Source organism: Athene cunicularia (assembly GCF_003259725.1).
Source record: "Athene cunicularia isolate RWA chromosome Z unlocalized genomic scaffold, athCun1 chrZ_part1, whole genome shotgun sequence".
Classification (NCBI taxonomy): Eukaryota; Metazoa; Chordata; class Aves; order Strigiformes; family Strigidae; genus Athene; species Athene cunicularia.
The window spans coordinates 21,226,309-21,249,366 of NW_020799142.1; the positions used below are offsets into that span (position 1 = coordinate 21,226,309).

Below are 23,058 nucleotides of genomic sequence, written 5' to 3' on the forward strand. Positions count from 1 at the left end.
CCGGTCTCTTCTCTGTTTTGCATTACCAGTAGCTAAATGCTACCTGCTGATAAGTTGTTCACCTTGGTGTTCTGTTCTAAGAACTGTGCTTCCTCTCTCAAATATTTTTGAGTAGTGTTTGGCACTATGTTTCATATTGGCCATGGTGATCAAGTTTGGCTACCTCTTCTGCAACTTCAGGTTGCCAGTGGCTGTAGAGCAGACAATAAAGGACAAGTGGTTTAATTAATCTTAATACCATTTTTAGCCTACTGCTGCAGTCATTTAATCATGTTTATACATGTACTTACTATGACATAAAATCCTGCTGAAATAACAGGGACTTCAGTGTACAAAGTGAGTGTTTGCTAAGATCAGTAGCAATGCCTTGTTTTAAACAAGACTGGATTTACTTTGATTTCTAGATTAGTGCTGGTTACAATGAGCAGAACATTTAATATATCTCATTGATTTTCCCTGTAATACTGTTGAAACACAAATCACTGCTCCAATCATTTGTTTTACCATTAAAATTCTATATGCAGATCTGGTCCCCTGGGATATCAGTGTGTAACCAGATACTCTGTGATCTAATCAGGTTCTGCAAGGAATATGCTATTGCTTCAGCAGTTAGCACTAGAAAGCTTCATCAAAATGGAAAATTTATCTAATATTTAAAGTAAAATGCAGTTCAAAGAGACAACCATGAAAAGCAGGGGTGTACAAAATTTTAAGACATTTTGCAGATTAAACAAAGCCAAATCCAAGCCAGAGTCTAAGATGATTTGTCGTGACTCCATTTATTGTTAAAGAAGAGAATATTTTAGCTGTCACTTCAGTTTATAGGGTTTGTTCCAGTTCACTTAAAATAGCATCACCATCAGAAATGACTGACTAGCAGGATTTCAGTAATGTGATATTTACTTGCCACAGTATGCATGCTTTGGAAAGTAATTTTGAAGAGCACCTACAGAAATGTCAGTAGCAGGCAAGGCTTGTCTTCTGAATGCATTTTGATGCTAGGATTTGGATCTCTGAGGAATCCCGTCCCTCAGAGTGGATCCCTGAGTGCTACAGTCCACTTCAGAAATACAATGCCTGCTGACCTTGAAGGAGTTTTGGAAGCAGTGTGACATAGGTTGAGAAGCAGACCTGCTTGCCACAGTGAGTCTGACCAGAAGCATCCCCTCCTGCTGGGACAGCAGCAGTGCAGCTCTGCCTGCAGCCAGACAGAATTTCTCTATAAACTGCCAGATTTCACCACTAGGTATTCAGAAGGCTAGTGGTTGACCAGGGTGATGAGCATCTCCTAGGGTCAGCTCATCTCACCATAAAGCAACTGGTCAAAGACAAAGTCACTTACAGAGGAATGATCATGTGTTTGCAGATGTCCTTAGCTTTATCAGCGACTTTCATGTAAATGTATAGATACTGTGCAAACTAAGTTGTGGCTTTTTTGTTTTGTGGTTTTGTTGGTTGATTTATTTTTTTTTTTAGTGGATGTACCTTGAGACAGAGAATTTTGCATAGCTCATGTTTTACATATTTGTATTCAACTTTGTTATGTTGTGGAAGTGGTGACTTCTGTATATAAGCATAAGTAATACGTCTCATTCTTGTCAAGAGAATGCAGTGGAGTTTCTGTATTTTATCAGTGGAATGCAATGTTATCCTTGGCTCTATTTGTTGTACTTCAGTAGCAAAGGAAAGCAAAGAATTTTAGAGGTAAATTTAAGAAGGAAAACAGCATTCAGTCACCTTGTTAGTGACCAGATGAGAATTGAAATAAGGAAAAGGTCAGAAAGATACATGCCATCGGTATTTTTCAACTCATATTTTAGTTGGCTATAAAGGTGTGCATGTTTTTTCCTTTGGTTCTGCAAGCTTGACAGTGTACCATTCAGTGTGCAGGGTCAGACTCTCCTTGTTGGCTCTACGGATTTTATTTTGTGACTGGCTTTGCTGGAGTTACACCAGGATTGCTCGGACGTTCAGAGCCCACTGACTTCAGTGAGCTTAAAGGCATAAAAGTAAGATCTAGAAGAGAGTGAGAGAATGCCCAGACAAACAGTGAAACAGGCCCTGCATTTCCTTTAAGTTCCTGCAAGCTGCTGGTGGGGTAAATGCTGCCAGACAAATGTAATTTATTGAGAAAAAGGACAGGGGAGGAGTCCATTGGTGAGATTTGATACAGGTCAGAAAATTATGTTTATTAATAAAGAATCACTAATGACTTTTAACAGATTAATACAATATTGATTGTTCTCCTCTGTTGTGTTTTTAGGCTCTCATGATTCATTTAGCTTCTACATCGATGAAGCCTCTCCAGTTGGGCCTGAACAGCCAGAGACGGTCCAGAATTTTGTGTCTGTTTTTGGGACTGTGGCTAAAAAGCTGATGAGGAAGTGGTTGGCTACACAAACCATGAACTTCACTAGCCAGCTGGGGGCAGGTATACGGTATTTTGATCTAAGAATTTCCACCAAGCCTAGAGACCCAGACAATGAACTCTACTTTGCTCATGGTTTATTCAGTGCCAAAGTCAAGGAGGGTCTGGAAGAGATCAATGCGTTTCTCAGTGACCACCCAAAAGAAGTGGTCTTCTTGGACTTCAATCACTTCTACGGGATGCAGAAATACCATCATGAAAAGCTTGTCCAAATGCTCAAAGACACGTATGGAAACAAAATGTGTCCTGCTATATTCGCCCATGAAGTCAGCCTCCAGTACCTGTGGGAAAAGGAACACCAAGTGCTGGTTTTCTACCACAGTCCAGTGGCTCTTGAGGTACCATTTCTTTGGCCAGGCCAGATGATGCCAGCTCCCTGGGCAAACACCACAGATCCGGAAAAACTGATTCAATTCCTCCAGGCATCAATCACTGAAAGAAGAAAGAAGGGCTCATTTTTTATATCTCAAGTAGTGCTGACGCCAAAGGCTAGTACAGTGGTGAAAGGGGTTGCTAGTGGTCTCAGAGAAACGATCACAGAAAGGTAAGTTTCTGGCAGGTAATGTGCTGACTGTGCTGAATGTGTGTGTTGGAAATGCTGCTTTTCTAATTCCTTTTAAAGAAATGCCAGGAGATGTCTTTATGCACGCTACTGTGGGTTAGTCAGAACCTGGGCATCATCCTAAAATATTTATAGAAAAAAAACACATTGAAGGACAAGCTTTTGTATCTTGAAAGAAAATCTGGTGCCAAAGCCTAGTGGGATTTTAGGGGATTGGCTTGGCCTTTTTTTTTTTTTTTCTGCACAGGTTTTTCCATTTGTTTTATTTTTCAAATGTTGTTTCTTACCACATACACTGAACATCTTGCCTTTGATTTCCTTACTGGATGTGGACAAATCTATCTGAATGATCTAGATCATTTATGGTTTTATTTATGTATCAGGCTTCATGAGTTGGGTAAATAATTATTTCATTTTGGTTCATCAGCAAAGCCTACAGAATTTGCATCGTTAACTACTTTTGCACACCTTAAAGAGGAATGTCTTTTCTTTCTGCATACCATTACACATTCTATCAAAAATATCGGGAGATCATTAGAGAGAATTTGCCTCCTAACAGGCCTTCATTTATCAAACAGGAAAGAGACTGCAGACCATTGTAGAGGTTCTGTACATGGAATACTGTGTTGACAGGCCATTAGTTGCTACATTACAAAAAAAGCCATCTGTGCAATACATACATTATTTATACCATTCTGACTTTGATAAATCACAGCCAGTTTTCAGCTTAAAGGCTTGTATATATGACTGTGTTCTTGACAACTTGATAGGAAACCTAAAATTTAATGCCAAGACAAAAGAGCTACTTTTTTTTTTTTCCCTTAAAAATGGAAGGGTTGCAGAGTGTAAAGAATTTATAATGGGGGTCATTGGCCTCCTAATGTTCTGCTCTCTGCATGGATGTGCCTGTGCCAGGAAGGTCTACTGGGAACACTGTCCCCTTCTATGAGATGAATGATGCAGTGCCTGTGACACTACAACCTGCGAGGAAAACATGCCTCATTTTTGGGAAAGGTTGAGCCGTTTTTATGGCAACCTTCCCAAGTGACTGTTAAATTGAAAAAAAACAGGGGAAAACTTTACCTGAAATGGTAAAACACTGACACAGAAGGTTTTATAAGCAGTGGAATATGATTCAGAAGTGCTTGTACAATTGCACTTGCAGCTGTTTGTATATCCTCCACATATGTTTTTATAGGCTCCATTGGACTGGGGATTTCCATTTCTGCTGAATCTGAAGGGCACTGCTCTGTGCTGAAATCTTACTTTGTTGATGGATTTTACTGCTAAACACTCACCTTGGTGTTCAGGGATATTTTTTTTTCCCTGGTAAACATCCTTCTGAGTGTTCTTTAGAACATTAAATAACACAATCAAGAAACTACCAGGTGGTTCTTAAAACCTGCTGCATCAATAGAATAGCCATTAAAAAACGTTTTCTTCTTCTCTGGCTCAAAATGTGCATCCTTTAAGCTGTTTGGAAAAATAAAAACTTCAAATGGATCCTGGATATGTTTGGCTCAGCTCTGAAAAGCTTGAGCCTTTGAACTCTTAGTACACCTTTCTCTACAGCAAAGTTTGAGATAACTAACTTGAAATGTCAGTAAATAATTGGGCAGGAATACCTGGAAATGTTGTTTCTTTAAATTGCAACTGAGATTTTTCACAAGTCACAAGTGTGTAATCACAGCTGCTGCATGAATACTTTTTTCCTTCTTTATATAACTCTTTTAACCATTGGAAAAGAGATGGAGCTTTAAAATTATCTCCAAAGCTAGTATTTAGTCTTCCAAGGTAGCATCTCATTTTGAATTTTTATTTGTACTTTTATTACAAAAATACACTGCAGGAAGACACAGGCTTGGAATGTGTGTACATAGAATGTGTGTCTACATAGAAAATGAGCTTGTATATTGTGTTAACTGCTCTAAAGGTAAACCCACTCAGAACTGCTCCTCACTTGATGATGATCCTGCTAAAAAGTAAATAGATGAACAATTAAAGGATGGAGCACAATTAATAGAATTTACAGAATTCTCTTCAATCTTGCTGCATTAATGTTTCAGTAACTTAAAAGTATGCCATTCATACTGAAGGAGCTGGGGCCTATGTTCCACTTGGGCTCTGTTTGCTACTTTGAACCATCTCATAATTATTTGTAAAAAAGAGTGCTTTTGGTGCCAGTTGCTGCATAGATTTATACACTTTATATTTGCTTTCTGCTTATTAATAAATGCTGGTGAAGAGCTTTGCATTAAAAATTCAGTATCTTGCCTTTGTTGGCAGTTTTATAACCATACTTGAGTGGGGTTTTCCCTGCACATTGAACTTCGAATGCTCTGAATGCAAATGTGGACTAAGGTTGACTTTTTTCAAATAATTCTGGTGTGGGTTTTTTTCCCCTAAATTAAACACTACATTTCAGAAAAGCTTCTTTGGCATTTTCAGATAAAACTTGTAGTTGTCTCTTTTTCCCTCCATCTGTACAGTGTCCATTTTCATTTACATATTGACTTAACTCTGAAAACAGAGCAAAGTTTTAGATCCTTTCAGATCCAGTAAAACATAGTAGGTTTTTATCTCTGAAGTTTTTTGTTAGTCATGAGATTATTTACAATTTGAAGAGCAGTAGCCACCTTAGAGGGAAAAACTGGTTTCTCTCAGTTGCAGCATCCGTCAGACCAAGAAAATGTCAGGGAAACACCATGCAGCAATCCAATGCTCCTTTCTGCTACTTTGTAGCTCATGTTGTGGCTCCTTAGCCAAGATGGTTGTTTTTTCCTCACAGCTGCTTGTGTTGATGCAGGTTTACGTGTTCAGACCTCAGCAGGGCAGTCTCCTAAGGCGATACGTTTCAGAAGGAGAAGTGACATTATTCCTCAACCTGTTTGCCACAGCACAGATGTGCAGTATGGGAGGTGATGGTAACCTTGATTAAAAAAAAAACCCAGTTTCATCCTCCTAAGACTGAATTCAGTAGAAGATATACCAGGACTGGTTTTTACCGATAACACTTGCTCACAGGCCTTGCTGTCATCACAGGTAATGCTCTGTGGGACAGTAATTTGGAAGGAGAAGTTATAAAGTCATCAAGCTTTCTATCCTGCACAAATGCAAGAGGGGAAAAAGCCATTTATCCTAAGCTCTTCCTAGGACCACAGCTCAGAGTTACTTAACATTGTAACACAGCTTTCATCTTCACTTGAATGAGGAGAATCACTCGAATGCATGCACATTATGTTTCTTGGATTTGATGAAAAACTTTGAGGCCTAACAATATGTTTTCAGGCTTAACATTCTGTCATGCACAGTTCAGATGCCAAGAAATACTCTTTGATTAGCAAACAGTACGTACCAAATAAATTATGTTCTTTCTGCTTATTGAATTAACTTCACAGTGAAGCAGCTGCCTTTAGTACTTCTGAAAGGCAGTTGTGAATCAACCTTTTGATGAGTGTAGAGCTGTTCTTCATAATAATCTAGTTTATTTTCTGATTTGCAGTGAAATTACTAATTTTATCTCTGACACTGGAGATGAGCATGATACCTCTTTGTTGTCTTCGAGGATGCATAATACAGAAGAACAGATCTCCTTTAGAGGATGCAAAAATCCTGTGGTACTAATACATACCCAGCCAATTCTCACTTGATTTCCAAGTTAATCCTAAAGGATAATGTTCCCTGTAGCTCGCATGTCACTAAATCCTTGCCTATCATGCTAAAGCTGCCCCCTTAGCAACCAAAGCAAATAAAAAAAATAATTCCTGCACATGAGAATGAACCTTTGAAGTGGAGGCAAAGAAGCCATACTATTAACAAAAGGGGTGGTAAGTAGGCCACAGAAGCTGTCTGGAAAAAGGCCATCTCTGGGTTCAGTCATAAACTAACTAAGCAGGGTCAGATTTAGCTAACAAATAGGTGGGTATTATATGAAAAATAATCCCTGAAGTTTCAAGTGGGAGTTTTGAGTCAGTTTCTGAGGACGCACTCTTCCAAACCATATCTCAGCCAGCTGAATTTTTTGAAAGTTTGAGTGTTGCTGGAAGAGTAGAATTTGATAATATTTTGATCCACATGTGGTACTGACTGATGCCACAGCAACTGTGGCAACTGTATTTTGCTAATCGTCTGGACATCCCTCTTGCTTGTAACCTTGGTGTCTGTCTCCATTGTAGGCTGCAGGGGAGCAGCAGGTTCTGATGACCTGGTTTGTGTTTAGAACTCCACAACCCCATAGCAGCAGAGGTGGTGTGTGAGCTCTTTAAATACCAAGAGGCAGCTGTAGACTCGGTCTCTCACCAGCTTGCTCTCACTGGATTTGACTTTGGAGGTGGATGTCTTTCTTTTTGATCCCAGAAGGCACAAACTATCATTCTGGTATATTAGTAGGAAATTCAAAAGAACTCTGGGGAATTCAGCCAAATCCTTAGTATTTCTATCCTTACTCAAACGATCCTTAATTACTTTTCTAGTCTTTCCACGCCAGAGGCAATCTCCATGTTTGCACACAGAACAGCACAGGGAGTCCTTGGTTTCATTTGAAGCATCTAGCTGCCACGTCAGCAAGCCTGCGCAGTAAAGTCCCAAATAGGCTCTGTGTGTTCAGGCTGATTTTGCTGGCAGGCATTTTAGTGGCATTTCATCATCTGAGCATCTGTCTGGACAAGGATTTAAGTATCGCATTCCCTTGGGAAGTGCTGGGTGGTTGTGTCTGATGGCTTTGGTCACGAACCTGGAATAGTACTAAAATGCCATAAAATACAGGAGCACAGGATTTTTAAGAACTTTGTTAGGGGAAAGTATTTGTCTACGTACCTACTGTGGGATTTAGTCCAGAAAGGAAGTTGGCATGGTGATCACCAGCAACGTGACCACCAGTGTTTGGGGGGGCATAGCTTTGGGGTGTTCGTTCAGGGTAGTTGGTTTCATGTTTTCTGGGGATGTGTGAGGGTGTCTCACAGTCTTTTCCTCTATTAGGCCTGCTTGCAACTTTCATCATGTTACACTGGAGAACACCTGCTTGCAGTTACAGTATATGCTGTGTGACTACTTGTAAAGATACTTTATGTGATCCCATCATCGGGCTCTGAGCAGTCTGGCCCTGTGTATACAGAAAGTAGCAAGCATTTCCATCATGAAAAGGAAGTGTTCATTCCCCCAACTACGCTGCTGTAAACTGTCACTAATGTCTACTTGTCTCAAAGATTTCATGCTTCAGTCTGCAGGGCTGCTGTAGTGAAATTGCAAATGGCTCATTAAGTCAGTTGGATTTTCTTTGATCTTTCTGACATTACTTAGATCACTAAGGAAACTCTGCAGCTAATAGATGCTAACAAATGCTGACCCCTGGAAAAATGCCTTTGTGGATGCTGGGCCTGGGTCTTCTTGGGCTGCTTTTACCTCATTGTGAAGGGAACAGTTCCCTGATGGGTTGGTCCTTCTCTTCATTTATAAGGTACAAAATGACCGCAGAGATTTAGGCAAACAAGCCTTTGCAGATTTATTCACAAGGTGGCTTTCGAGCTGATAATGACTTTCTGTAATACAAAGACATTTAATACAAACTCAAGCAAATACAAACTCAGCAGGTGCGACAACATCCATGTCTGTGTTGTATTAGCACTTGCATGCTGCAAACCATTGCCTTCAGGACTACATGAGTAGAGTAGATTTATAAGGGCATCCTTGTCAGTTTTCAAGCAGAGAACTGATCCAGCAGTCCTGGACTAACTAACATGCAGTTATTATATGTTTGGAAGTTTGAATTTTTAATCTCCTGTAGCTGCTCCATGGTCCCAGAGTGGTAGGATGTGGATAGAAATAGTCAGAAAATTCCTGTCATCTCTGTCACCCCGTTGCACATGCTGTAACATTCCTGATGGATTTGTGCAATTTTGAACATCCTCCAAAGACTTAGAGGGCTTTCAATTGTAATCTAGGGGAGAATGCATCCACAGTTTCCCTAGAGAAGTCATCTTACGCAGTGGCTATCTCTGCTTGGACAGTAGGCTAAGGAAGCCTTAGCGACAGAAAGCCCATGGGATCAGTTGTCAGAAGGTATACCAAGCTTGCAATTAATTTTGTTAAAGGCTTCCCTGTGCTTACAAACAAGTAGTCTTTGTGGACTAAATGAGCAGTTAGGCATGTAGGCTATAGCCAGAGTTATGTTGGGGCAAAGCATATAGAGGAAACAGTAAAGGAACCTGGCACCCTGGTGCCACATTTGTACAAAAGAAACAGCTGGAACAGGAGGAGTGGAAAAGGACTTGTAAATAGAGAAGCCAGCCAGGCCAAAGGTTTTGGTGATGTACGGTGCACCTTCTGTGTCATGCAGAACTTGCACAGGCTATAAATATGCTTATGTTTTTCCTATTGAAACAGAGATAATAAAGTTTTTTTCCCTAGGAATTCAGTAATATCTGTGGGATGCAATGCAGTTCTTTCTTAGGGAGCCACTGTCATTGTGAAAGATCCTGATTTGATACAATATAAAGCTTTTCTTTTATTTCTTTTATTTCTTTTATTTCTTTTGTTCTTAAAGCCTGGAAATGTTTAAAGTCATTGTATTGATCTCTTTTTTTTTTACAACTTTACTCATAGACAAATGTTTCATAATTCCATTTTCTTCCAGGATTGACTTTGTTTTGGAGGGAGGAGGGGGGGGGCTAAGATATAAACTTCATTAAGTCACAGTAGAACAGACTTTGTCTATACCATTGCATGTATTGTGTGCACAGTCCCAGGGTGTACAGTTGATTTAACAAAGCACAGCCTATTTGAGTAATATGTCCTTCAGTATTCATCTCAGACACTAAGAAAAATAATAAAAGACATGTCTTTAAGACACTGAATGATCATACAGTGTGATTTGACCTTTGACAAGATTTTAATACTGTAGCTGTTGATCTGAGAGTTTTTGTAACTAAGCAACTGTCATCCAGAATGCAGTGTATCATAAAATAGTATTAAGATATGAAGGAGACTGAGTGGTTAGAGTGGTGTAGGAGCCATGGTGAGAAGCAGGCACTTTCCCACTGATTTCTTTTTTTTTTTTTCTTCGCTATATCACAAAGGAGGAACCTTACCATCATTTGTTTCATGGTGTGTTACTGAAACTTGATTAACTTTTCAGACAGCACCATGGTGCTCTCAAGTGTGCCAGGAAGCACTGTTATGTAGTAAATCAGGAACAAAATCAGATGTTAAATGATGGACCCCTTAATATTGCTGCTGGACAGTGAAGGGAGACAGACCTAGATCCTTATTCCCTTCCTACTTGGATTTACATACTCTGAAGTTTGCAACTGGATTGTCTCCTTTTCCAGATAGACCCACCCAAATTACAGCTCTGATGCAATGCCGTAATCCAGATAATTCCTACAGGTATGCTAGTGTACTATGTTGCTTGAGTAACTCAGAAGGGATGATTTTAGCCTACATATTTGTTGCATTGTTTCCCAAGGTTTGAGTGGATATTGCAAAGAAACTTGCCTCCTTGTGAGCAGGCTTTTTCCTCAGAGCTAAGTAAGTCATTATGGCTTGCCTTGGTTTTGCTGCTTACCAGAGGAAAGCAACAACAGGGACAGCCCTCCATTCTCTGCTTTTGATTGAGGAAAATGCTGAAGCAGTGAGGATTCAACTCCTACTACCCTTCCCTGCTGTCTCAACTGAGCCATTGGCTGTGCAGGGTTCATGACCGCTGTCCCAGTAACAGGAGTTGGATCTGCCTCTGCTCAGGAGCATTGTTGCTCCATCCTTTCTTTAGCCACCTTTTGTCATCTGTCCTCACATGTACACTCTTTTTACTTTGTTTTCATTTCTTCCTCTAGGCTGTTGCAAGCAGTCAGCCAGCAAGTTTCATTTCTACCTCAGCTTCATGCGTGGTGATGGTTAGGATTTGAACAATTAAGATTAAATCATTAAATATGAAACCATCAGTCTTTAAAGTTGCCACTGGAAGGAATTAGGAAAGGATGTTTTGTACCCAGAGATGCTCTTTCAGGCTGTCATTGAGTGCTAGGTGGGCGATCCTGAAGCTCATTGCTGGAAGGTCATCAAGGTACTTGTATGTTGTCTAAGACGGTGCTGTTTCTCTGAAGAGTACGAGCACGTGTCATGGCACGTGACTGCGCCCAGCTTGGTCCATCTGTTAACCATCCTTCTGCAGAAGGTAAGGACAGGGCTCAGCCAAGAAGGGTGAGTAAGGTCACTGCTGCAGCACTGGAAATGAGAGCCAGGCTCTTGCCCTGCTCTCACACCAGGCACAGTAAATTCTGAGCCCATTGCTAATCTCAGCTCAGAGAGCATTTGGCAGATAATGATCTGTCTCACCTAGTGGGGTTAGCTGCTGGCTCCCTCTCTCCATCAGACAGCATTTCAGCGCTATTACTGTCTGGCTGCACTAGAACAGAAGAGACATAAATCCAACTGAACAGTTTTCTCTTGGTGGAAAGCTCCCTCCTTTGAGCTCTGCAGTCTGAGGAACATTTGTGGAAGTAGTAATCAATATGATGAACATCTGGGTGTTTTTTCTTCTAATCTATTTTTCATGGAAATTATAGGTGGGCTGTTGCTTGAAAAAATATTTTCCAGCTCAGGCAAGACTTTTCTTTATTCTCTAGCAGCTGAAAATAATGCATTGGATGGACTGACCACAAGGCTCAGTTACTGTAATTCCCTCTCAGTAACCTGGGCTTCTCTCCTGCAACTCTTCAGGGTACATCTCTTCTGATGTGCAGACTCAGATCTGCTTTTTTCTTTTTAAGTGGTGTGTATTTTTCTCCAGGACCATGCTTGTGCACTCTTGTAATCTTTTATATAACATGTCTGCTGATGCACAGTATACCAACATGTTGGATCACACTGGCAGAGGCTGTTCTATCTAGCACATCTCCCCCTGCGTCACTGCTGGGTGGAGAGGTGCAAGATCTCTCTGGCTAGTCTTTGACACTTGATATGAGGCAGATGCTCAGTTGAGGCTGACCGCTATTATCATCTGTTGTGAGGAGGAAGGGGACTGTAGCAGCTCTGTGGTGAATGTGCAGCATGATCTGTATCCCACGAGAGGAGCATGAGCCACTGCAGGGACTCTCATGCTCAGTGCGTCGCTGACACGACAGGATTGTGTTGCCTGGTGCCAGTGGAGCAGAGTGGTCCAGCAAAACTCTGTGTCATGCTGAAGAAAGAGGGAATGACCTGTATTGGCAATCTCTCTTCCCACACCTTTTGAGTGGATGGACCTCGAGCAGGGACTGGGGGAGCAAAGTCCCTACTACTGTAAGAGAAGATCAGATCTGAGACTGCCTGCGGAACCTAAACCCACAGAAGTTTAGGGGACCTGACAAGATGGATCCCAGAATCCTGAGGGAATTGGCTGATGTAGTTGCCAAGCCACTCTCCATCATATTTGAAAAGTCATGGCAGTCAGGTGAAGTCCCTGGTGACTGGAAAAAGGGACACAGTGCACCCATTTTTACAAAGGGTAGACAGGAGAACCCTGGGAACTACCAACCTGACAGCCTCCCCTTTGTGCCTGGGAAGATCATGGAACTGATCCTGCTAGAAATTATGCTAAGGCTAAGGGAGGACAGGGAGGTGATTCGAGACAGCCAGCATGGCTTCACCAAGGGCAAGTCCTCCCTGACCAACCTAGTGGCCTTCTCTGATGGAGCAACTACATCAGCAGACCATGGAAGAGCTACAGATGTAGCATCTTACAGATGTTGTAAGGGGGCTTATAAGAAAGATGGGGACAGACGTTTTAGCAGGACCTGTTGTGATAGGACAAGGGGTTTATAGGTTTTATATATAATATATATATATGTTATATATAAATATATAGTAGGATAATGGTTTTAAACTAGAAGAGGGTAGATTCAGATTAGATATAAGAAGGCAATTTTTTACTATGAGGGTGGTGAAACACTGGAACAGGTTGCCCAGGTAGTAGATGCCCCATCCCTGGAAACATTTAAGGTCAGGTTGGATGGGGCTCTGAGCAACCTGATCCAATTGAAGATGCCCCTGCTTGTTGCAGGGGATTGGACTTGATGATCTTTACAGGTCCCTTCCAACCCAAACTATTCTGTGATTCTATGATCTCTTTGTTATGGCGTGTCTCAATCAAATATCTGTCCTGGCTTCACTCCAGGAGAACTTGACTTTATTGTTGATGCGTCCTCTGCAATCCCTTGCTATATTTTTACAAGCTATATAATGCATTTTTTAGTCTACCTTTTCCCTGGTGGTCAGTGATGTGGTTTGCTTCATTTGTGGTACAGCAACCCTAGTTCATCAATGTGGAGTTCTCATTAAATAAAATATGAGATCAATTCAGAAGTTACCAGTATTACGGGAAGCATGAGACTTCTTACAATGCCTATTTTTAGTGCTGATCAGAACCAGCAAGAGCTCTCAAAATCATGAAAACATTTTTGGTTTTGGAGCTAATTTGAGTTCATATCAGTGCTATATTGGTTAATACTTTATTTCCTTTTTTAAGAGTTGTTACAGTTGTTAGATGTGGTAGTGAGTGCCTCTTTGTGTAAATTGTTGCATTGAACCCAGCAATTATAAAACCGTTTGTTCTTTTTCACATTGGTGCAGCTTTTTATTGAAAAATGCAGGTGTCTTAAAGTCTACTCTTTTTCTCAGGAATGCATCTTTCAGTGGTTTTCTCCAGGGAGAAGCCTATTTTAGCAAAATAGTTTGTGTCAAAACATTTCAACTTTGTACTTCTATTAATTCTGTCTTGTCTTCAGATTTATGTTAGGGTGTTAATTACAATATTTAATGCTGTTTCTATATTCACAGATTTCATTTTTATATTTAGAAATAGGTCCTGAACTTTATTTGATGGGAAAGGCCAACATTTTGTATTTTCTTTCTAAATTGAATTGAAATCACATTTTGAAATGCTAGAGTTTCTCACAGAACAGTATGTCTTGGTTTTGGACTAGGTCTTTTTAATACCACAATGGGTGTCTAGCACTGTAGTACCCAGCCTTTACTTGTCCCTTGATATCAGTGTTTTCCAAGTGCCAGTCTGGGGACAATATCACACTTCTCCCTTCATTCCTAATGTCCATTTTAATTTTGCTCATGACTATTGGAAATTACATTTTGAAATCAAGGTGGACAGCATGATGATAGATGTAGTCTAGAGTTAGTGATTCAGGACTATGCAGTGTGGAAGAGTCTGACTCAGCTTTGACTGCTCTGAATTTTGCTGTCAGTCATGTTACATTGCCACTGATTGCATCATCTAGACATTTCAAGACTGTTGGCTAAAGTTTGAGTTAAAATAAAAGATGACTATTAGCAGTTGATTACAAAATCTGCCAGTAATGAATGATAAAAAGCGTAGCTCAAAGGTCAGCAGAAATGTCTACCAAAATTAAATAAGCAGATTTTATTCCTTCCAGTGGATTCCTTTGCACATTGCAATCAGTAAACTGTACCACTGTTATCTTAATGATAGGACCTTGTGAGTTGGTTAAACTAACTGTATTAATCCTGTTTATCTTCATGTTAAGTTCTCCTATATTCAGTGTGGAGCTTGGAAGTTAGTTTCTCATCCACTGTTTGAACTGTCAGGATTACTCTTGGAGCCTTCTGCGCAACTCCTGATATTACTAGTGAAGATGTTTTATAACAGCTGTGAGAAGTGAATACAGTCAAGCTGAGAGCACCATGATCTGTCTAGTGTCCATAGCAGAATTGCTGAAGGACTAGCATGAGCATTGCACACATTAAAGCAGACCTGTGAAGTGGTTTAGAGTGCAGAGCAGCAAACATAATGCTCTTATCTAAAATTGTCAGGGGAATGGTATTGAGCCCCTCCAAGCTTTCAGGAGAAGGCTTTCAGGAGGCTGAAGATCTTAACTGGAAAGAAGTGATAATTAAAGATACAGAGGTTAATGGAAGGTAAGATAACTATTGATGAGGTTTTGCCAAAGGTGGATGGTGTCAAATGATCTTAATTTGTTTTTGTAACTAATTATATGGAAATTTTACAGGAAAATTTAGGGATATCAGTAATGCAGCTGGTGAAGTGTCAAGTAGGATATTATCAATTAAAATGGAATTTGGGAATCAGAAATGAAGTTGGGACTGGTTGGAAGTACCAGACTGAAGACAAAGTAATGTTAGCATTCCTCAAAGAGCCTGCATCTTTAATAGTTCCAGGAAGGACCTTGGATTCAGCTGTAGAATACTGATAATGGAGTTTGCTGATAACACAAAGTAAGAGGCTATCGTCAGAGGAAAGCTGAGGGGCAACATAGAGCAAGAATTGGGTGCCTGTAGTATATAGAAATGAGCTGGAATTCAGTAGTATAAGATGGAAGGTCGTAATGATGGGAGCATCTCTTGTAAGGTGGGATCTTGTCAGCTGAGGAAGCCAGGCAAAAGTAGATGCTGGAGTGTCACCCATGGCTGGCTAAAGCTGAGCCCTCAGTGGAAAGCAGATGGGAAAAAGAACGGTATCCTCCTGATATGTACCAAGGCATTTCCAGCGTGCACAGAAAGGTGGTGTTGTTACTGCCCAAGGTGTGGGTGGGATATCTTTTTGGATAGCCTATACAATTCTGATCATCAGTGTTCTGGGGAGTATATTAAAATTGGCACAGATGCAGAGAGGGACTACTAACTAGGATAATCAGGGAATAAATTGCTGAAGACATTGAGACAGCTTGTCTTGTTTATCCTAGCACAATGAAGCCTGAGAGGCTATGTGATTACTGTCTATAAATATCACAGGGAATAAATACCAGGGAGGGAAATGAACAGTTTAGGCTAAAGGCCAGTGTTCTCACAAGAGCAACAGTTATACAGTGACTAAATAAATTCAGGCTGAGTGTGAGAGAAGGACTCCCTGCCATGAGAGCAAGGAAGTTTTCCAACAGTCTTACAGCTGGAAAGGTGGGAGTGAGAAAGCAAACTGCTGTTAAGATGAGCTCTGTTGGTTTTTGAAAGAGGAACAGAGATCATTAGCAGACTCATCCCAGGCCACCTTGTATGAGAGAATGTCATGGCTGCTAACCTGCCTTTTCAAAAGCAGCTGTGCACGGTCTTGTCCATGCCACTTGCTTTGCCACTGGAGATGGGAGGACAGTACCACACAGCACAGTGTTCCTCTCCATGCTCAGTTGCTTGTGGGAGCCCTGGCAGCAGCCTGGTCTCAAGGCTTGTGAGAAGCCACCACTGGGGATGGGCAAGCAGGTGCTCTTGTAGGTATTCATTCATAGCCCCACTGGTTATTGAAGGTTCAGAGGAGTCTGTGTTAGGGGGACAAATCCTTGGCAGGAAGATAGCCCTGGTGGACATGTCTCCCCCAGCTGTAGCCAGAACAAAGATTTCTAACTGTGAAAGAGTAGTGGCTATTCTGTAATATCTCCTAGGTAGTGTATTCGGCATAATCATCATAATACAGGGTTTATCATATGAATGCTCTGGGCTTGTTAATACTAGGTTGTGAGGAAAGCAAGTGGAAGGGATGAGGAGTAGCTCAGGGAAGACTGCTCCTGGTAAATGATTCACAGAAATGCCCAGGATGCTATTTAGGAGGATATTGCCTCTGGGATCCAGTTGATTAACAAAGCTGGTTTAGCTGTGTGAGGCCAGAGTTAGAAGCCAGAAATGTATAAAGGGTAATAAGTATCTTAGTGTCCCTCTCTGGTGATATGAAGCAGTTGTTGTGGAGGAGCTAGTTGGGGTGTGACCACCGTAGACCCCCCCGGCCTGCAGCCTGGGTGCTGGGCTGGGGTGCTGGGTGGCAAAGCCCAAGGTGGTAATGACAGCAGCTTAATAAGGATCCTTGGTGCTGTGTATTTGATACACACCTTGCAGGGGAAATGATCAAAGTAGCTTTGCACATGAAGGCTTGGTGGAGGAAGAGATGGAGGAAGTTCAGTCCATGCACAGAGGCAGTCACTAATATAATCAAAGGAAATGACAGCAGGAAGCAGAAGAGGTGGTGCCTCAGATGGAGAGAGTTACAGCAGGGAGGAATTTTGATGCTAAACAGAAATTTGCTGGAAAAACAAGTTTGTGAGCACCATTGATACTACTCGTGAAATTGGGTCAAATTCGATGACTAATTGTATTTGAGGAAAATATGTAGGAAAACATTCATCTTGAATGTTTCAGCAATACTGAAGTGTTTTGACAGTTTCAAAACAACTTTATTTTAAAATGACACCTAATTTTAAATTACTTAAAATCTAAAAGATCAAAATCTAATAAAATAATGTTTAATTTGCTATGTTGAACATTAGCTAGACATTTAATCTTTTTAATTAACTGAAAAAACTGTACTTTCTTAAATAATTTTGTCCCCCACCATCTCATTTCCTGACTTGTTTTAATCATAACATCATTCAAATCAGAGCTGTAATTATGCAAAATTTCTGTTACTTGGAGTAACAGCCTGAAGTAATGGTACTGCATCCTGAAGCTCTTACTATATTCTCTGCTTCTTCTTGCTATCCAGATAGCAGCAGTGATGAAAAATGACCCTGTACCTTTTTTCAAGGGCAATTATTTTTGTCATAATTTTCCATTTAGACTTTGTTGGGTGGATTGCTTAATTCTAATCTACTTGCTGATGTTTCATGAATGAAGCAGATTTCTACCTTCTCTGAAGAATCAGAAAGTGTTAAATTTCTGAGAACGCTGCAAGACTCATCTCTTTACTGCAACTTTCTCTGATTTGATATGGTTATTTTCCTTGCATTTTTCAACATTGCATTTGGTATGAATTATTCTACAGTATGTCTGAATAACATATTGTGAAATAATGATCAACATACTATGGCAAACACAGTTTCATTGATTGTCTGTTCTCTGCCACCGCAAACTGACTTTATATCTCCTCATGATGGAACAAAAAAATTAGAGCCACTTAGAGCTGTTTATCTGAAAGAAAATAGAAATTGCTTTAATCTGTATTCAGTAGCAAAGGATTCAAATAGAGGTGAGATTTAGTTTAATTTTGAAGCACCTGCAGAAGGAAAACATTAATTTTGCTGGCTATGCTATTAGAATACCCCACACACCCAACTTATTTTACCTATTTAATTAAATAATTCAGATTTATTGTAGTATCTATTTCAGCAAAAACTGTGCAATGATGTGTGAAATTCTATTACAGGTCATACAGCAGACTGATAGTGCTGGCAGTCAGAAGTTTCTTAAATAAAGTCTGCCTTCCACCTAGCTGCTCTCCTTTCCCTGATAGTGACACATAACTTTTTACTAACTTTTCCAGTTACTCAAATGTGGGATTTTTGGAATCACTCTGTTAATTCATCTGTCTGCCAAGGTTCTGGGCAAGGTTAAACACTGGTGAAAAACACCTCTTCTTGTTCACTAGGTAGACCCTATTTCACTGTTCTCCACAATCAGAGGATTTCTTCCATGCACAACCTTTTTTTTTATTATTGTTTATTGCCTTTTAACTCTCCTTTCTTACATCATTCAAACTTTACATGCTCAAGAATGTGAGTTTTGTAACAAGGGGCTGAGCTATCAGCAGCAAGTGAAACTGTGAACTGTGGAATAGCTGGGCAGCTCTGTACCTGAGGCCCCTAGCAAGTTCTTCAGCAGGAGAGCTCTTTGAAAGGTCCCAGGTGACACATGGTGGCAATACTTGGAGAAAACAAAGCCCTTGGCTGAGTCTGGTGGAAGAAACTTTGACCATGTGAATGATCTGGTACAGGCTACAACATACACCTGTGACAAAGCAGTTCCCACTCTGCAGACAACTCTAACACCTGATTTGAATGGTTTGATCCAGTAATTTGAGTGTAATGAGTGTATGAGTAAATCATAACTCTTTTTTTTTTTTAAACAGCTAGAAAAAAGCCCCAAACCTGTAGTTGTTCCCTTGATGGGTGACAGATGTTTTCTTATGTAAAGCAGAAGTTTTCTCTGTTTCACAGGCAATGAAGTAAGTTCCAGTTCCTATTTCCATAGTCCATGCCTACTGTAATTTCTGTGTATTTCTTGGCACTTCTTGAATAGCCACTTTTCTATGTGGAAGTGGGACCAGGACCAACTATCTGAAGCAGATAAATAAGCCACATGCAGGGACCTGTGTGTTCTGGCTTATTTCTGGGCCACAGAAGGTTGAAAGGAATGACATCTGAACAGCATTCAGATCTCTCTGTTCCCCTCCATTTTCATAGCTTAAGACTTGCACCACTGTCATGAACGTGAGAGATGTTTCTCCCCTATGTGATCTCCAAAGAGATAACCGATTATCATAGAATCATAAAATTATTTTGATTGGAAGGGATCATAAAGATATAGTTCCAACCCCCCTGCCATGGGCAGGGACACCTTCCCCTAGCCAAGGTTGCTCAAAGCCCCGTCCAGCCTGGCCTTGGACACTGCCAGGGAGGGGGCAGCCACAGCTGCTCTGGGAAACCTGTGCCAGTGTCTCAACACCCACTTCTCTTGATGCAGTCTAGGATACAGTTGGCTTTCTGGGCTGCCAGTGCACAGTGCCAGGTCATGTTGAACTTCTTGTCAGCCAAGAGCCCCAGGTACTCTTTTCAGGACTGCTCTCAATCCACTCATCCCCCAGCCTGTATTTGTGCCAGGGATTGCCCTGACCCATGTGCAGGACCTTGCACTTGGCCTTGTTGAACATGAGGTTCACACAGGCCCACCTCTCCAGCCTGTCCAGGTCCCTCCGGATGGCACATCCCTTCCCTCCAGCACATCGACCGCACCACACAGCTTGGTGTCATCAGCAGACTTGCTGAGGGTGCACTCGATCCCACTGTCCATGTCTCCAACAAAGATATCACACAGCACTGGTCCCAACACTGACCCCTGAGGAACACCATTCATCACTGCTCTCCACTTGGACATCGAGCCGTTAACCACAACTCTTTGAGTGCAACCATCCAGCCAGCTCCTTATCCACTGAGTGATCCACCTGTCAAATCCATGTCTCTCCCATTTAGAGACAAGAATGTCCTGTGGGAGAGTGTCAGATGCTTTGCACAAATCCAGATTAGAAGAGAAGTTGAGCTTGTAAAACTTGATCTGCTGGTTCACTGAGAAAACCCAGCCTTTGAACACAGCAATCAGTAGTTTTCCTGGTAATCCATGGACTGTCATGTATTTGTCCATACTTGCTTAACTGTTACAAGACCTTTTTCAGTCATGATGTAAAAGCTAAATGCCTCACTTTGTGCAGTTGCAGTTCAAGCTTCTGGCTCTGGCACTGGCCATTTCAGTTCCCCACTACAGTGTCCAGAGGCTAAGCAAAATACTAGGGTTGCCTCATTAATGAGACCTTTTACACTACAGGTTCCACTGAGTCCTTTCCGAGCTGTCCAAATCCACAATACTATTAGTTAAAGCCTTAGGTGCAATGGCTAAAATTACAGAAATAAGGAAAAATAGGATGTTTTTCCTGTTAATCACCTCCAGAAACACCATTTGCTATTAAATATCCCATTGCATTTTTTCACAAGCATAGAAGTGTAGGTTCAATAAATTCAGCTGAAACATTCTTTGAGAGGAGAGCTGAAAATGCCCTTTTGAGCTCGTTTCTGCCTCCCCTTAAAAGTGAAACTTAGAAAGTCAACAACAGTTCAATAGGAGAGCGAGGACATCTGGCCCCTGCTCTAACTGTGCAGAGTACAGTGCTATGATCAACTACTTTAAAATATTCATCTGATCCCAGCACAGTAGTCTGTGTCATCTGATTAGGTGTGCTTCCAAACTGCATAAAGCAATAGGACTGAATGATAGATTTATAGATAAGCATTTCAGAAGAATAAATTCAGGACATTAATGTAGGTTCTCGCAATGTGACAGCTCGTGGGCAGTGTAACATCCATTCAGGATCCAGGGAAAGGAATTCCCATCTGTGTGCCTTGGAGACTATTAATAGTAAAATTTCACCCAGCATTGCCCAAATCTTCTGGTTCTTGTCAGTCTGGTTTTGGTAGTGCCAATTTTATGGCCATACTACTAGAGAGGATCTGAGGAGTAAGGAAGTCAATCTAAGGAGTTCCTTCCCAGCCTGTTTATGCTGAGCTCATGTAAATCTCTGTGCTTCAGTTCATTTGATCCTTGTCAGTTCAACAGTCTGGGAGATCTTAGAGATCCAATCTCATCAGTGAATGGGGCCGTTTGGGGCAGAGGGAGAGCAAAAATGGTTGATTTGTTTCTGTTAATCCAGACCATTTCTGTGGGCTGGTTTTTATTTCGTTCCTCCAGGTCTATTAGCACAACTGAGACAAGAGTAAATTTTGATCGGGGAGCAGAAACAAGCAGTTGGCATGTAAAAGAAGAGGACCTTTTAAACTAGTTTTGCCACAGAGAAAATTATGGTAGAATGATGTACTGTGGAATGGTACCTAAGGTTCATGTTCTGCAGGGAAGCTTATTTACTGATGAACAGTAAATCTTTAGTGGGAGCAGAGTGAGGACACAGTGAACACTCTTGAGCAGCACGCTGTAATGCCATTATTATTGGTGGCATCTATTTGTGGGTAATCCAGTCGAAGGTAATGAGGATGTATAGGGTTATTTACATAGGGATTCTCTGAATACAGAGGAAGGTTGTGACATGTCCAACACTGGGGACTTGTAAGTACTGATTAAATTGAACATTTGCCAGGATTGGTTTGTATTGTTGATCTTTGTGTAGTTGATCCTGCCCAGGATGGGCTGGATGAACTTGAATGACTTTTCAAGTTTTTTTCCAGTCCTGATTTTTATGATTCAGTGACACATGAGACATCCACAGCTCCCACTGGAGCTATGAATTCTCAGCATCCTTGAAAAGCCAAAGTCAAAGTATGCTGATTTACTGCTCCAGAATTAATCAGTGTTCTTTCAAACATAGGTAAAATTGGATGGAGGGGAGAAAAATTAAAGAGTATAGGGACTTAGACTCAGGCTTCTGTACGTACATCCTCCTCCTGTTTTTCTTTAACACCTAGTTGCATAAGGCTACAGGGAGATAGGGTGTGTGCTTTGCTGGAGAGGGAAGAAATGCCACATGTCACTTTGCCCTGAGCAAGTGGAGCTGCTTCAGTTGTCTCTGATGTTACTGGCAATGGGAGTTTAATGCTAGGCAGTATCGCACTCTGTAAATGAGACCAGTTGCTCACTCTGGATTAGGTTGTACTGACTCCCTGCACTCCAGAAGAAAACCTGTTCTCTGTCTTTAGTGATCTGTCTCATTAAACAGCCAACGGGCCTTTTATTTTGTGTTTACAAAGTTGCTTTTCTTCCTCCTCTCCCTTGAAGGCTCTGCAGAGAGGACCGGCTGTTTCACCATGGGAGGTCTCTCTTAGAGCACTGCTGTCATTAGTCTTCTGTCACATTGTCAGGATTTGATGACTCAGGCATCAAAAAAAAAACCAACCCACCCCTCCTTCTGATCTAAAATAGCCTAAGAGCAAATTTTTTAAAGCAAATTTTAATGCAGTTAGTTAGGTCATATTTTCTTTCTGGGACTCACTGTTTTGCTGCTTGAACTGAAGCTATTTGAATGTTTACTATTTTTTAAACAAAATTCAATACCATTGGAGTCCACTTGAGATCTTTGACAGGTTAAAAAAATAAAAGTTCTTGAATATTCAATAACTTTGAGAAGGGCTATGCCTGTTTCATAGTTTAGGACAGCGTTTCTCAGCTGAGTTCTTTAATGCATCAGAAAATGGTTCCTGAAAGAGGTGAAAAACTTAAAAAGAAATCTGCACACATTTCTGTTTATATGACAAGCAAACAGAACAGGGAAAATAGACGTAATAAAATAATTGTCAAAGCTGAGCCTAGATCTTACTGAGCTGTAAATGAAAATCTCTGTAGTAAGTACATGGGTCCTCAACAAAAAAAGGGCTGGAAACGGTGATTTAGGGCATGTCTGCATGCATAATGTAAGCCATCCTGATATCCAAGCCATATGCAAATGATTTGTACCTCTGACTGACCTAGTGAGGTGCCACTTAGAGATAAAAGCTTTGGTCTCAGAAGAAATTAAATATCTCTGCGTGACACTGCATTGTCCAGAATAGGTAGGTCATTACTGCCCAGA

At 41.0% G+C, this 23,058-nt stretch overlaps 1 protein-coding gene across 1 annotated transcript in view; it reads left to right on the top strand.

The window, feature by feature from the left end:
* PLCXD3 (phosphatidylinositol specific phospholipase C X domain containing 3) overlaps positions 1–23,058 on the top strand; it is a 37,521-nt gene that overhangs the window by 3,967 nt on the left and 10,496 nt on the right. Inside the window, exon 2 of the mRNA XM_026865810.1 lies at positions 2,264–2,972. Within this exon, the coding sequence (XP_026721611.1) occupies positions 2,264–2,972 (709 nt within the window). The remainder of the gene's footprint in view (positions 1–2,263; positions 2,973–23,058) is intronic.